Source organism: Dendropsophus ebraccatus, chromosome 11 (genome assembly GCF_027789765.1).
Source record: "Dendropsophus ebraccatus isolate aDenEbr1 chromosome 11, aDenEbr1.pat, whole genome shotgun sequence".
Taxonomy (NCBI): Eukaryota; Metazoa; Chordata; class Amphibia; order Anura; family Hylidae; genus Dendropsophus; species Dendropsophus ebraccatus.
In genome coordinates this window covers 11,360,784-11,377,748 of record NC_091464.1, presented here as the reverse complement: position 1 = coordinate 11,377,748, position 16,965 = coordinate 11,360,784, and the positions used below count along the sequence as shown (strand labels likewise).

At 47.1% G+C, this 16,965-nt stretch overlaps 1 protein-coding gene across 2 annotated transcripts in view; it reads left to right on the top strand.

The window, feature by feature from the left end:
* Positions 1 to 16,965, top strand: part of SRGAP2 (SLIT-ROBO Rho GTPase activating protein 2) — a 106,416-nt gene that overhangs the window by 63,900 nt on the left and 25,551 nt on the right. For both annotated transcript variants that reach the window (XM_069946268.1, XM_069946269.1), the window contains 6 exons: positions 6,130 to 6,192; positions 7,913 to 8,128; positions 8,239 to 8,367; positions 9,473 to 9,694; positions 11,341 to 11,442; positions 14,701 to 14,898. In XM_069946268.1, the coding sequence (XP_069802369.1) occupies positions 6,130 to 6,192; positions 7,913 to 8,128; positions 8,239 to 8,367; positions 9,473 to 9,694; positions 11,341 to 11,442; positions 14,701 to 14,898 (930 nt within the window). The remainder of the gene's footprint in view (positions 1 to 6,129; positions 6,193 to 7,912; positions 8,129 to 8,238; positions 8,368 to 9,472; positions 9,695 to 11,340; positions 11,443 to 14,700; positions 14,899 to 16,965) is intronic.

The following is a 16,965-nucleotide window of genomic DNA, read 5'->3' as shown; positions in this document are numbered from 1 at the left end:
CCCATACTGTATACCTCCCTCCCCCCTCTGCAGGTAGTCCCCATACTGTATACCTCCCTCCCCCCTCTGCAGGTAGTCCCCATACTGTATACCTCCCTCCCCCCTCTGCAGGTAGTCCCCATACTGTATACCTCCCTCCCCCCTCTGCAGGTAGTCCCCATACTGTATACCTCCCTCCCCCCTCTGCAGGTAGTCCCCATACTGTATACCTCCCTCCCCCCTCTGCAGGTAGTCCCCATACTGTATACCTCCCTCCCCCTCTGCAGGTAGTCCCCATACTGTATACCTCCCTCCCCCCTCTGCAGGTAGTCCCTATACTGTATACCTCCCTCCCCCTCTGCAGGTAGTCCCCTTACTGTATACCTCCCTCCTCCCTCTGCAGGTAGTCCCCATGCTGTATACATCTCTCCCCCCTCTGCAGGTAGTCCCCTTACTGTATACCTCCCTCCCCCTCTGTAGTTAGCCTCCATACTGTATACATCCCTTCTCCCTCTGCAGGTAGTCCCCATACTGTATACCTCCCTCTGCAGGTAGTCCCCATGCTGTTTACATCTCTCCCCCCTCTGCAGGTAGTCCCCTTACTGTATACCTCCCTCCCCCTCTGTAGTTAGGCCCCTATACTGTATACCTCCCTCCCCCTCTGTAGTTAGCCTCCATACTGTATACATCCCTTCTCCCTCTGCAGGTAGTCCCCATACTGTATACCTCCCCCCCCCCCTCTGCAGGTAGTCCCCATACTGTATACCTCCCTCCCCCCTCTGCAGGTAGTCCCCATACTGTATACATCCCTTCTCCCTCTGCAGGTAGTCCCCATACTGTATACCTCCCTCTGCAGGTAGTCCCCATACTGTATACATCCCTCCCCCTCTGCAGGTAGTCCCCTTACTGTATATATCCCTCCCCCCCTCTGCAGGTAGTCCCCTTACTGTATATATCCCTCCCCCCCTCTGCAGGTAGTCCCCTCCCCCTCTGTAGTTAGCCTCCATACTGTATACATCCCTCCCCCTCTGCAGGTAGTCCCTTCCCCCTCTGTAGTTAGGCCTCCATACTGTATACCTCCCTCCCCCTCTGTAGTTAGGCCTCCATACTGTATACCTCCCTCCCCCTCTGTAGTTAGGCCTCCATACTGTATACCTCCCTCCCCCTCTGTAGTTAGGCCTCCATACTGTATACATCTCCCTCTGCAGGTGAGGGCGGAGCATAACAGGTTTGGCCCTCATTGGCTGATGCTCAGCACCCAGTGTCAGGGATCTTGTCAGCTGACTATAACTAGGACTTATAATTGGAGTAGGGCTTATATTTCACACCTATTCCAAAACGCCTGCAAGATGACGCTAGATCTTATTTTCGGGGTAGGTTTTCTTTTCTGAGAAAATACAATTTTAGTGACATGCTTGTCAGCAAGGATAATGGTTGCTCCAAGTTGTCAGTTGTTTCATGTATTTCCAGGAGGATTTACAGAGGAATGACCGGGCAGCGTTCTTAGAGACTGTTTTCTAGAATTGTTCTCTGTAACCCCTCACACACCGTGACCTTGTTCTCTGTAACCCCTCACACACCGTGACCTATGTGTATGTCAGGCTTAGGATAGTTATGGCTCTGCTCCCCAAACTCATGTCACATCTGATGGGGTAACAGGAGCGGGTGAACAGCTGACCCCTACAGACCCCCAGATTACACACCTCTCGCCCCAGGTTAAATATGGTCCCACATGTCTAGAGAGCTGCCGTCTCCCTAGTGAGGGCCGGGTGAGGGGTCAGCGGTATCTGCTCAGTACGCGAGCCAGGTATGGCAGTAATTCTGATAATTGACCACATGCAGGATGTAGCATCGCCTGAAGCTGTAACATGTGGAAGGATTAGGATTATATTGTATTTCTTCATGATTTAGGGCCCTACTCCACCAGACGATTATCGTTCAGATTATCGTTAAATCGTTCGAATCTAAACGATAATCGTTCGGTTAAAATGCAGTTAACGATTAACGACCGAACGAGAAATCGTTGATCGCTTTATAAGACCTCGACCTATTTTTATCGTTGCTCGTTTGCAAATCGTTCGCATTGAATAAGACGTTGTTCGCAGTAGATACGAACGCAATAGCAAAGAAATAGCGAGAAGAAAACGATCACAAATACGATCATAAGTAACTATTATCGTTCCATGGAAATGAGTGAACGTTTTCAGGTCTTTCACAATAGCGGTCGTTTGAGATTGTTAATCGTTAACGGTTATGCGAACGATAATCGTCTGGTGGAATAGGGCCCTTACTCACCCTCATATACAAATCACACAGATCGGCAGGCCGCCTTGCGATTTGGTTTGTGGGTTTTGTTTTTTTTTTATAATGCAATTCAATAGAAAAACGGATCAAAATTCATATTGAAATTTCATACGGATGAAAGAAACAGATTGCAAAAATGCAGTGTGAACCCAGCCTAATCTTTTTGTGCAATAGGGCCCTTAGACATAACAGACCCCCATTTATCTGCCATCTATCCACGTGCCGCGATTTTTTATTTTTATACCTATATACCTGCCATTCTGTCTGTGAACATATATAAACATAAACTGTGGGAACCTTCAGTCCACAATAATAATGTCTGGTAACGTGTTTACTATTAATACTACTACTACGGGCGCAGGCTTCAGCGAAGAATGGCAGGATAACAGGAGGAATCCAACACATCCGCACTCTTCTGCCAAGATTAAAATAAAAATGTTCCATCGTTTCCAAATAATAGAAACACGTGAGCGCTGCGGAGTTGGTCAGGCCGCGTTTGTATAGCGGAGCCGGTCGGATTGTACAAAGGTTGATTTGTGGCCAAGTCTTCTATAGATGAGATTGCTGTAACCTCCCTCTTGGGTGTCTCCCATCGGGGCAGTCACGTTAAAGAGACAGCTCAGCGTGCGGTCTCCTTCCTGGCTTTGTAGCCGGGCTTCATGAAAGGTCTCATAGGAAAAGGGCAGCAGGATGACGGTATTAACAATTAATATGGCGGCAAATGCCCCCCTCCTGTGATAGAAGCCTTTACAAAAAATAACTGCATGAATTAATGATGGTGGGTGAGGAGACTGGGTTAGAGACTGTGTCTGCCTGACGGCTGTCTACCCTTCATGTCTGGACTGGACTCAAGGGGTTAATAACTAAATCAGTCCCCCCCTCCGATATAACGCACTCTCTATGTATACAGTATATACCGCCATATGTGTGAAGGATTCTCAGGCTGGTCTGGAGCACAGGCAGCGGGCATGGGCTCCTCCTGTGTGGGCAGTAGTCTGTCCCGTGCCCATCTGCCGGCCGAGCTCTTCAGGGTATCTTCTCCTCATGTTCCCCATCACCTCCAGAGTCTTCTCTCCCCCCGACCATCTTCCCTTCTGTTCCCGTCTGTCATGTCCTCCTGTTGCCAGTCTCCCTTGTCTTCTCTCTGCATTATCCACAATGTCACTAATAGACTCGCACAGTGCCAGGACGCAGCTTACTACTTGGAGTGGAAAAGTGTTAAGGGGGGGGGGGGGCAATGATTCTGTGTCTGATGGAGCTCGGCGCGTTTGAGAATTTTGTGGGGACTGGTATATTCTAATATATTTAATATATACACACACTCACGCTAACTAGGTGGTGCGCACACAGTGCCACCAACATTGTATAATGCCCCTTTAACAGTATAAAGCTGCCTTAGTGCCCCCATGGTATCATACCCCCATAGTGCCACCACACAGTACACAGTATAATGGGGGTATGATACGGTGGGGCACTAAGGCTGCGTTATACTGCTACTATACAATGTTGGGGGCACTAAAGGGGGCATACTACTATGCGTGTGCCACAAATTATATTCTAGAAGATAATATTTCCAAAAAAACAGGACAAGTCCCTTTAAAGGGTACTTCAGCATGTCTTTTTTTTTTTTTTTTTTTTAAACAACTGGTGTCAAAGTTCTTTAGATTAGTAATTTACGTCTATTTAAAAATCTCCACTCTTCCAGTACTTATCAGCTGCTGTATGTCCTGCAGGAAGTGATGTATTCTCTCCAGTCTGACACCGTGCTCTCTGCTGCCCCCTCTGTCCATGTGAGGAACTGTCCAGAGCAGGAGAGGTTTTCTATGGGGATTTGCTGCTGCTCTGGACCGTTCCTGAAATGGACAGAGGTGGCAGCAGAGAGCACTGTGTCAGACTGGAAAGAATACACCACTTCCTACAGGACATACAGCAGCTGATAAGTACTAGAAGACTGGAGATTTTTAAATAGACGTAAATTACAAATCTATAGAACTTTCTGACACCAGTTGATTTCAAAGAAAAAGATTTTTGCTGGAGTCCCCCTTTAAACATAGAGCTCCATGATTGTTTCCATTGCTTTCATCCGTTTGGGCCTATTATATCACGTTATTTATTCTAAGTAATTCCAGAATTCCATGTTTCTTCATTTCATAATGTAGCTGTATAGGTGGTGCGGCTGTAATTCCCGGTTCCCCCGCTATCGGCTATAGGGTTAGTGTACCTGTCATACTCAATCACTTCTGACATGCCGCCTAGACCTGCTGTGCCCCTTCGGCCCGGGTCAGCGGCGTTCAGCTCTCCTCTGAGAGCCGTGTACTGTATAGGATGTTGCTCTTACGTGACTGATCCTAGAAATGCCAATAGGAGCCCGATGGGACACGGCACAAGAATGGATTGTTTGTTAGATGGGTGACTGGTCATGGGGCCGTCCCTCTGCCGGGCCCCCCAGGAGTCAGCTGTAATCTGCAAGGAAACAGGGTGACAGGTGTTCTGTATCAGAGTATCCCGGCTGGTGAAGGTAGCGGGTATTCTGATGCCGCCTATAGAATGTAGCTTTCCTGCCGCATGTCAGTGGTCAGAACATTACAGAAAAGCCGTAACCAAGCCAGGATATCCTCCAGAAGGAAGAGTTACCTCGGAAGAGTAATTTCTCCTTCTGGAAGACATTCTGGTTTGGCTGATCTCTAGTCATGTTAGGATGGAGGATAGAGCCTATCCCCTGTGGATAGGGGGGTCAGGTTTTAGTGGCTGGAATAGTTGGAGTTACAAGGATGCTATCTCTTCCTTCTGGAGCGGGCCCCCAGTGCATAGAGCCGGCTCTGTGCACGACAAAAAACTGGCAGGGGAACCCAGTGGTGTTAAAAAAAAAAATATATATATATATATATATATATATATATATATATATATATATATATATAAAAAAAAAGAAGCACAGTGCCATCTGGATCCACATGCTGATTGCCTATTGTAAAAAAAAAAAAAAAGCAATGCACATGATGGTACACTGACTTTAAGAACCCGTATGCCAGTTCGGAAGCACCCCCCACAGGAGAAATAAAGAATTACATTGTGCCTATTAAAGAAGGAGTCCTGCAAAAAAAAAAAAATAATAATCGCAGGCAGGGGGTGCGGCAACATAATAAAGAATGTATACTTACCTCTCCCCATGCCCTTGCAGTGCTGCCTTCCTGATCTCTGACAGTCGCCAGCCTCCTGCTGCAATGTCACATACCTGGCTGATGGACTGACTGCTCAGCCAATCAGTGACTGGGGCAGGACGCTGCTGCAGGGCTGAGCGGGCAATCCATCAGCGGGACAGGAGCAGTGGCCGTGTCCTACCAGGAAGTTGGGAGAGAATGACAAATGGCGGCTGTCAGAGAGTGGAGAGAGCGGTGCTCCAGGGTTGGGTAAGCATTCATTCTTTATTATGTTCCCGCATTCCCCTGCCTGCCTGAGATTTTTTATTTTTGCTGGGTTCTCTTTTAATCTTGGGTCTATGAAAATGTGCTTCCTAAACCAGACAACCCCTTTAAGGTATATTAAAACAAGCAGTAGATTTGTATTTGTGGGGAAGCTTGGCCCTCCATCTGCTGCAAAACTACAACTCCCATCATGCCTGCACAGCCAAAGCTAAAGCTGGAGAGACGAGGTTCCCGACCCCTGTAATACAATGTGTGTGTATATATATATATATATCACCTAGGCAGAATGATGCATGGGCGCTGACTAGGCCTGTGATAATGCTGCTGACCCCAGGCTCCTCCATCCTTCCCGCCTGCTATCTCCTCTATCATGTACTGTAAGATGCTGTAATAACAGATTGCTTGTCTTGTGTCTCGGCAGAGCAAGGAGATCGGTCTGCAGCTGCAGGAGGACCTGATGAAAGTGTTAAATGAGCTGTACACGGTAATTCCTGGGGATTTGCATCATGGTTATCTAAGTCCTACTGGGGATATACACACAGGCCTGAAATTACCTGCAAGAACAACGGCCGCACCCGCTCCTGTCACGTCTGCAGAAACCGCTTGGATATTACTTCATGTGATTGCGGACAGTATACTCTGATCTCGGCCAGTTAATCAGATAAAAGCCGCTCCGAGTGACATCATCAATAATAACTGGGGATTTATAAGGAAATGCCTGGGCGTTCAGCACGGCTGTGTGCATACATTATCCGTCATTGTTCCCCATGGGGGGGCAGACGGCCGTGGTACAGGCCGGGATTTTCTTTTTACATCAATTATTCAATTATTATTTAATTATTCAAAAGATGGAATAACAGGATTAGCCCATTAGCTCCAGACTCGCATGGGAGAAGGTGGCACCACCGGCATCCTGGTTACATCCCCCAAAAGTAGGGAATATTTCTACAATTGTGGGCACGATGTATTGTTATATATAGAAATCCAGCCTGTTATGTCTACTAGTTGTATATGTATACGGGATATACATACACCAGTTACAGGATTGGATTCATGGAATGAGATATATCACAGAAGGACGTATCCGTTTCCTCTCTGCTGGATCCACTTCTGGCTTTGGCCTAATCACAATTTTTTTTTTCCCTAAAGAAATCAACTGGGGTTGTGATGGCGAGCAGTTGTGCAATATATGCTCTTAATTTTATATATATATTTTTTTAGTTATCCATGTTTAAATCAGCATTATATATACAAACTTTGCTCCATGCTCCCTCCTGCTGATATTTGGTCTTTTCTTTGTTCAAAAATAAAGACCAAACACAGGAAGTCTCTGTCCTCTCTGCAATCACACAAGGGAAGAGCCCTGTCCATCATGCAGGTTGTGTATCAGCTGAGGGCAATTACCTGAGCATAATTATATTAGTTACTTATACCAATTCTTTTCTCAGCTCTGCAGCTTACCAGGAGACAATGCTCTGTGTTATGTAACAAAACCAAAACCTCTGTAACCACACAGTGACATTATACTGTGAGACAGGAGAGCTGACCATACAATGCGAGCACCCCCAGGATTCTCTGCTACTGAATGTTGATGCGTAGCAGCTGTGCACATGCGCAGTGTAGACTTGTCCTTCTCTGTGCTTGCTCAGGTATAGCTGTCAATACCAAGCCATGTCTGAAAGCGCACAGAGGACGAGGACTTCCTGTGTTTGTTCGCTGCTTGTAAACGGAGAAAAGACTAAATATCGGCATGCAGGGAGCACAGTTAGACAGGAAGGGAGACGCCTAGGGGGGCATTTATTAGGGCCGGCCTATGAGTAAATCAGGCCCTGTCCCCTTTTCCCCGTCAGATTCACTAAGGGGCGCACACCTCTTAGCAATCCCGGCCGGCCCTGCACACCCCGCAACTAATCTTCCAGCAGGTGTAGATTTGTATCATGGGTAAATCATGATAAATGAGTTGTAGGAGGGGGCCACGCCTCCTCCCCGCCTCACCCCCCACCTGCCCATTAGTTGAGTGGGTCATACGCCAGGGAGAAGGGGTGAATCTGCGCCGCCTTCCTGGAGGACACCAGTGGCACAAGGTTCATAAATGCCCCCCCTAGTGGCCATATGTATTATGTGGATTTAAACATAAAAAACCCTAACAAACTTGTTGTACACCACTATTACCCTATTTTCACTATACTCTTCTCCCGTTTCAGGTGATGAAAACCTATCACATGTACAATGCGGACAGCATAGCAGCACAGAGTAAGCTGAAGGAGGCCGAGAAGCAGGAGGAGAAGCAGATGAGCCGGTCAGTGAGACAGGAGGATCGCCAGACCCCCCGCTCCCCGGACACCGCCACCAGCGTCCGCCTGGAAGAGAAGCACATCAGACGCAGCTCGGTTAGAAAGATTGAGAAGATGAAAGAGAAGGTAAGAGGATGGCTCTTTGCTAGCAGGGCATCACCGGATCATTCTGTGTATGAGGAGCGCACAGAGTGGGGGGAACCTTTTCATTTAATTTCATCTTTTTGCTTTTTCAGCGTCAAGCTAAATACACAGAAAACAAGGTGAAGGCCATCAAGGCTCGTAATGAGTATGTGCTGGCCCTGGAAGCCACCAACGCATCAGTCTTCAAATACTACATTCATGACTTGTCTGACCTCATTGATGTAAGTATCACTGGGGAGCCGGAGGTTTCCCATACAATCTCATGCTCCCTAACTGGTTTACACTGTGGGTAGCATTATGTGATTTTTTTTTAAAAGGGGTACTCCGTAAAAAAAAAAAAAATTTCAATCAACTGGTTTTGGAAAATTATAAAATATATTCTAAATCTACTTCTATTTAAAAATCTCCAGTCTTCCAGTACTTATCAGCTGCTGTATGTCCTGCAGGAAGTGGTGTATTCTCTGCAGTCTGACACAGTGCTCTCTGTTGCCACCTCTGTCTGTCTATGTCAGGAACAAATCCCTATAGAAAACCTCTCCTGCTCTGGACAGTTCCTGACATGGACAAAGGTGGCAGCAGAGAGCACTGTGTCAGACTGGAGAGTATACACCACTTCCTGCAGGACATACAGCAGCTAAAAAGAAGAACTAGAAGTCTGGAGATTTTTAAATAAAAGTAAATTACAAATCTATATAACCTTCTGAAACCAGTTGTTTTGAAAGAAAAATATCTTCGGCGGAGTGCCTCTACGGGCGAAAGTTCGCGGACCGTATGTAGCCGGCCGATACTTACGTGTGAAACTCCGGCCGGGAATTTACGTATGTGTCCGGCCGCGTAAAATATTTTACGTGGCAGGACATATACGTAGTGTGAACATAGCCTTAGGCTGGGTTCACACTACGTATATTTCAGTCAGTATTGTGGTCCTCATATTGCAACCAAAACCAGGAGTGGATTGAAAACACAGAAAGGCTATGTTCACACAATGTTGAAATTGAGTGGATGGCCGCCATTTAATGGCAAATATTTGCTGTTATTTTAAAACAACGGATGTTATATTGAAATAATGGCCGTTATTTACCGTTATATGGCGGCCATCCACTCAATTTCAACATTATGTGAACAGATCCTTTCTGTGTTTTTAATCTACTCCTGGTTTTGGTTGCAATATGAGGACCACAATACTGACTGAAATATACGTAGTGTGAATCCAGCCTTAATGTGTAAATGTGTCGGGACACTAAAAACAGACAAAACCCCCATTTGCTGCTGGGAACCCCTTAGTTAATCAGGCCCTCAGTTTATCTCTGTATGTTGTATCCTTAGTGCTGTGACCTAGGCTTTCACTCCAGCCTGCATCGCGCTCTACGCACCTTCCTCTCTGCTGAGTTTAACCTGCAGCATTCCAAGCAAGAGGGGCTGGAAGCCCTGGAGAACGCCACCGAAAACCTGGATGCTTCTTCAGACAAGCAACGTCTCATGGAATCTTCCAACAGTGTCTTCTGCCCTCCGGTCAGGTTTGAGTTCCAGCCACACATGGGGGATACAGTAAGTATTATTATTTTTTATTATTATTATTATTATTATTATTATTATTATTATTATTATTATTATTATTATTATTATTCCATTGATTCTACAGTGCTATACAATAGGGTGGTTAACATATAAATCAGGGAGTGAGGAACCTGCCCGCTTAGTCTACAAGGTGGGGGAGGGGGACAGTTGATGGCATCAGAGTTATTGGAGGTTGTATAGAGGGTCTATAGAGATGGGCTCTAAAGTTACTTTTGAAGGTCCTGACATTGGGTTAGTGACCTGCAGAGTATGGGGGAAGATAGAAGGAGATCTTAGAGATAATTGCATAAGAAGCTGATAAGGAGAGAACACTGCCAGAGGTCCAGAGGAGGTTCAGTAAAACTGAGGATGCTTTTACACATCCCGGCATGGGGCTGAGCAAGGATGTAAGGTCAGGAAGATTGGCCCATGTGTGCAGCACGTTTACACAACACAATAAATTGAAGGGCCAGGTTGCACAAATGATCCCTGTATTGTTTGTGCGGCCATGGAAACTGACAGCATAGATGTGCATGTATTCAAGCTGTTACTTTCCAAATCACACAGCAGTACATACTTGCCTTCTGCTGTGTGATCCGATCCGGCACTGTCTGCTCCCAACATGCTGTTCAGCCATGTAACTACAGGTTGGCACCTGCTTCCTCCAGGGGCGTAGGCCCCAAGACACAGCATTGGCTGGAGAGCAAATCACATAGCAGCGCACTAGGTAAGTATGTACTTGTGTGTGATCTAGAAACCCTTAGTTCAGATATAGGCATATCTGTGCTGTGCAATTGCTATCGGCCACACGTCCTCTGTTTACACAGGAAAATGTGCGGCCGGTAAAGGTAAATTTTAAAGCAGACTGAAAAGATCGGCATTTTCCTGCTCCTCAGCTGATCACTGTCACTTTTTCAGGTATTAAAGATAAATAAGAATGGGCCCTGAAATGTCATACATGTTCATGTTTACGTAAAAAGCCAAGATGGAGCTCTTAGCACTTAAAAAGCCTTAAGGGAACCTACCAGGAGGTTAGGACTCTGTAACCAGCTGGTATGTTCCCATAGGGCACAGAATCCTCAGAATAAAGGTCATTTTGTTACCTTCATCCTCAGCACAGTTTTTGGTAAATCTTAAATTTGTTAAATATTCAAATTAGTTAGTTTGGCGCACTGGGGGTGGGACTACCACACACAGATCCGGCCCGTCCTCCTCCATGAATACAGAGGTGGTGCTCTGCAGTGATGTGATGGATGAATATTCCTACGGGGCGAGGTGGATTGGTGCACTCAGTGTGATAGTCCCGCCCCCAGTGCACCAAACTGCCTAATTTGCATATTTAATAACATGAAGATTTCCTGAAAATGGCGCCAAGGATGTAGATAAAAAAAATATTACCTCCATCACCACTCAGCGTTTGATCACCAGCGGCTAAAGAAGTTGGATTCCGCCCTAGCCAGTCCTGGGAAGTATGGATACAGCCAATAGTCACATACTGAGCATTCGGGTTTGGGAGGACCCAAGTGTGCTCCAGGTTCTCTCATCTCTCATCAAGATCATGAAAAAATGTGGACATGTACATATTTTGGGTATTGGTTGTATATTTAGTCGGTGACTAATTCTTTTTTGGTCTGTAGGTATCTCAGCTGTGCGCGCAGCAACCTCTTCAGGGAGAGCTGGCCCAGAGGTGCCAGCAGCTGCAGTGTCGGCTCTCCACATTACATATAGAAAATGAAGAGGTATGTCCTGGCTTCTACTGTTTTATCTGCCCTATAGGGATACCTGTTTATACCAGTTAGTTGGCTTTACTCCTGGTCCTCGTCGTTCTTGCTTTATGGCTTGTAAATAAAATCCATTTATAATCAGAACTAAATTCTCTTGGTCACTGATGTGCAATCTCCCCACATTCCCTGCTTTCTGTATGACCAGAATGTGCTCCCATACCATGCATACTGGGAAGTGTGGGAGTTACGCCGTGCTCTGTGCAGGAAATATACAGAAGTTACCCAGCATGCATTGCCACTCCATAACAGGAACTCCTCTATGCTGTTTTGTCCATCAGCGAGGTCCTAGGAACAACCTGCTGCACTGTGAATGCAGCTCTGGGCTATAATTCAGTCAGTAACCTCCAGATCCGCACAACATGAGAAAAGAAAAAAAAAAAATTAAAAACTATTTTTGGAGTTACTCAGCTAGGGGGGTTTTCCTGTATGCAAACTGTATGTTCAGAGGTAAAACTACTGCCTGACCAGAGGAAAGTAATAATAATAATAATAATAATAACAGTAAAGCCCCTATTCCACAGGCTGACGGAGAGGAGCAAACGAGCGCTCCCCGCAGGTGAGTCCAGGAGGGCCGCAGGGAGGTGCGGGGGGGGAACCCAAGTGGTCACTAGATCACCCGGGCAGCCCAAAGCATACAGCAGCGGTGTGCTGCCACCACTCCTCCTCCTCCAAAGTGACAGCAGCAGATCGTTACTATATCAGTCGCTTGTTTTTCAACATGTTTGAAAAACAATCGACGTAACGATCAGCCGACATGAACGATGTGGCCGATAATCGTTCCGTGGAATAAGGCCTTAAGACCAGCTCCAGAGCATATAGCCGGGCTCTAGTGTCTGGGGGGAGTGCAGTACACTGTTGTGGGATGCTTTGTCTATATTTGATTGCCACATAGAGTACATTGTCGTTTTCCTTTTTTATTTTTATTTTTTTTATTGGCGGCCTATGCATAGTATTATTATAACTAAAGGCATACTCCGGTGAAAGTCTTTTTCTTTCAAATCAAGTGGTTTTACAAAGTTTTAAAGATTTGTAATATACTTCTATTCAAAAATCTCCAGTCTTCCAGTACATATCAGCTGCTGTATGTCCTGCAGGAAGTGGTGTATTCTTTCCAGTGTGACACAGTGCTCTCTGCTACCACCTCTGTCCACGTCAGGAACTGTCCAGAGCAGTAGCAAATCCCCATAGAAAACCTCTCCTGCTCTCAAGACTGGAAAGAATACACCACTTCCTGCAGAGCATACAGCAGCTGAGAAGTACTGGAAGACTGGAGATTTTTAAATAGGAGGGAATTACAAATTTGTATAACTTTCTTACAGTAGTTAATTTAAAAGGAAACATTTTTCACTGGAGTTACAGGAGATCTGACTGATTTTCTGCTGATAGTGGGGAATGACGATTGGTTACTGGTTGTGCACATTTATAACCGCAGCCGGAACCCCAGGACACATGCAGATTTATTTCTGGTTATAATTGCTGAGGATTCATGAGTTATAGAAGCTGTAAGTACTAAATGCCATATTTTTTCCATGTGGCCGTAAATTATACTGAGAACACAAGGATTCTAGATACTTCCGTGCACATGCCTTTCTGTATAGGCCACTAGTGTTCAACAACAGCTGATAGCGGTCCGTCCACTCTCTTAGTACATATGGTCTAAAATGATTATTATTATTAAGCCCGGGGAGTTAATGGATCTGCTCAGGGAATGTGGTATTACCGAAACCTGATCATTGAATGTTCCAGCTGAGCAAGGGTGTAAAAGCCGGGGCCTGGATGCTGTCTGTTATCCCATTCTTAGCTGCCATTAGTACAGGCAGCACAGGTGGAGGGCGGGGATAGTACAGGCAGCACAGGTGGAGGGCGGGGATAGTACAGGCAGCACAGGTGGAGGGCGGGGATAGTCCATGCAGCACAGGTGGGGGGCGGGGATAGTCCATGCAGCACAGGTGGAGGGCGGGGATAGTACAGGCAGCACAGGTGGAGGGCGGGGATAGCACAGGTGGAGGGCGGGGATAGTACAGGCAGCACAGGTGGAGGGCGGGGATAGTACAGGCAGCACAGGTGGAGGGCGGGGATAGCACAGGTGGAGGGCGGGGATAGTACAGGCAGCACAGGTGGAGGGCGGGGATAGTACAGGCAGCACAGGTGGAGGGCGGGGATAGCACAGGTGGAGGGCGGGGATAGTACAGGCAGCACAGGTGGAGGGCGGGGATAGTACAGGCAGCACAGGTGGAGGGCGGGGATAGTACAGGCAGCACAGGTGGAGGGCGGGGATAGTCCATGCAGCACAGTTGGAGGGCGGGTATGGTACGTGCAGCACAGGTTGGGTCCGGGGATGGTACATGCAGCACAGGTTGGGTCCGGGGATGGTACATGCAGCACAGGTTGGGTCCAGGGATAGTACAGGCAGCACAGGTGGAGGACGGGGATAGTACATGCAGCACAGGTGGAGGGCGGGTATGGTACATGCAGCACAGGTGGGGGGCAAGTATGGTACATGCAGCACAGGTGGCGGGGGGGGGGGGGGATAGTACATGCAGGACAGGTGGAGGGCGGGTATGGTACATGCAGGACAGGTGGAGGGCGGGTATGGTACATGCAGCACAGGTGGAGGGCGGGTATGGTACGTGCAGCACAGGTGGAGGGCGGGTATGGTACGTGCAGCACAGGTGGAGGGCGGGTATGGTACGTGCAGCACAGGTGGAGGGCGGGTATGGTACATGCAGCACAGGTGGAGGGCGGGTATGGTACATGCAGCACAGGCGGAGGGCGGGTATGGTACGTGCAGCACAGGTGGAGGGCGGGTATGGTACATGCAGGACAGGTGGAGGGCGGGTATGGTACATGCAGGACAGGTGGAGGGCGGGTATGGTACATGCAGGACAGGTGGAGGGCGGGAATGGTACATGCAGCACAGGTGGAGGGCGGGTATGGTACATGCAGCACAGGTGGGGGGTAGATAGGTACATGCAGGTTTGTGCTGCAGAGCGCATACCCCAAAACGTACCAATTACCAGGACCAGACTGGTTTGCTAGGTTTTGTTCTACAAGTCACCACCACCTAACGCATTGTAAGTTGAAAATAATTTCAAGTTGCTGACGAAATTTCCTTGTAAAGTGAGAATATTGTAACCTGAAGGAGCACGGCTATTGTTCTATACAGAATGTAACTTTATAATATTTCACATTCTTATATTTTATTCCTTTAAGGTTAAAAAGACGATGGAGGCCACACTGCAGACCATCCAGGACATGGTGAGCGTGGAGGACTTTGATGTATCCGACTGTTTCCAGTATAGTAACTCAATGGAATCTGTGAAGTCTACAGTGTCTGAGACCTACATGAGCAAGCCGAGCATAGCCAAGCGGCGGGCCAACCAGCAGGAGACCGAGCAGTTCTACTTTACTGTAAGGATGATGGTCTCACTCTTTACATACAATCACACTATGTAACTATATCAGGATATAATATTCACCGTGTACAACATTAGTTTCATATTCATTCATTTAAATAAACAATTAGATAGTTTGGGGTCTGAGGCCCTCATTGTTCTTTAGAACGAGCAGGAAGAAGCACTCCGCTAAATGCTTCTTCCCCAGTCTCTCTCCTTGTCTGAGCACCTATACCCCAACCAATCTCTATAACACGGCTTGACAAAGACCCCCAAGTCAGGGTTAAAATGTTGCCACTATACTTTGTTGCTGATGGGAATGCTGGATATCTTAAGGCCCTTTTACACGGGACAATAATCGGCCAGGAGTGTTGGTAGAAATGCTGATTCGGCTGATAATCTGCCCATGTAAAAGTGTCAGGAGCAGAAAGCGCCTGATCTGTGACTGATCACATCTTTTGGGAGGCTTCAAAATTTATCACGATCAGCTGCTCATCTCTTTGTGTATGCAACAGTATATTTAAAAGGCTACACAAACGATACAAGGATTGTTTGTGTGGCCCGGCCTGCGTTATTAATAGTGCCCTCTGAATGCACTACAGACAAGCGCTGATCTTTGTTGATGGCTCTATAACAGGGGTCACACACTCAAATACAAAAATGCTGGGGGCCAAAATAATCAGATAAGTTTGCGGGCCAACCTTGATACTTATTAATGCGTGTGTGCAGAGTTCCTGGTGCTCTGTACTATGATAAATGATATGATAAATTGCTATGACAAGTATAGGATAGGAAGGTAGGTGGCAGGGTGAAGGAAAGTTTAGGAGAGACAGTTAAGCCCCCATATCTGCAATTACCCCCCCCACACCATGCAGCAGCCATCCATAGTGCCCCCTCTGTAGCCCATGCGATATGTGTTCCCTTAATAGCACCCCTCACATGCTCCATAAAGTAGTTACCCCAATATTTTCCCATGGCAGTAGGTCATCGCATAATAGTCCCCCAATAGTGCCCCATATGGTAGTCAGCCCCCCCAGTAGTGCCCCTTATAGTAGTCAGCCCCCCAATAGTGCCCCATATAGTAGTAAGCCTCCCCAATAGTGCCCCACATAGTAGTTAGCCCCCTCTAACAGTGTCCCATATAGTAGTTAGCCCCCCCTAATAGTGCCCCATATGGTAGTTAGCCTCCCCAATAGTGCCCCATATGGTAGTTAGCCTCCCCAATAGTGCCCCATATGGTAGTCAGCCCCCCCAATAGTGCCCCATATAAGAGTGAGCCTCCCCAATAGTGCCCCATATGGTAGTCAGCCCTCCCCAGTAGTGCCCCACATAGTAGTTAGCCCCACCTAACAGTGCCCCATATAGTAGTTAGCCCCCCTAAATAGTTCCCCATATAGTAGTTAGCCTCCCCAATAGTTCCCCATATAAGAGTGAGCCTCCCCGATAGTGCCCCATATAAGAGTGAGCCTCCCCAATAGTGCCCCATATGGTAGTCAGCCCTCCCCAGTAGTGCCCCATATAGTAGTTAGCCTTCTTAATAGTGCCCTATATAGTAGTCAGCCCCCCAATAGTGCCCCATATAGTAGGCAGCCTCCATAATAGTGCCCCATATAGTAGACAGTCTCCCTAATAGTGCCCCATATGGTAGTCAGCTCCCTCCCAATAGTGCTACATGTAGGAGCTAATTCACCCAATAGTTCCCCAAAAAGTTAACTACCCCCAACAGTGTATACCCCCTCCGCAGGCTGGAATGGGCTGGACTTACCTTTCCTGGCTCCTACGCTGCAGCTCCCGGATGCTTGGGCCCTAGAAGATTATAGCATGGGCGGTCTGGGCCACCATTCTTATGCCCATATTATAATCGGCTGTGACACCCTATTAATGGGCCAGCTATAGGAAATCAACTGATTTCCACGGTGAGCCAAAAATAATGGCACCACGGGCCAGATTTGTTTTGTTAATGACAGTGAAACTTTATTGATCCCGTGGCATGACTATAGGAGTTATATGCCGTTACATTCTTATTGCTGGAAGCTTCCGGTTATTAATGCATGCCTGCAGTTTTGTATCAAAGACTTTTGTT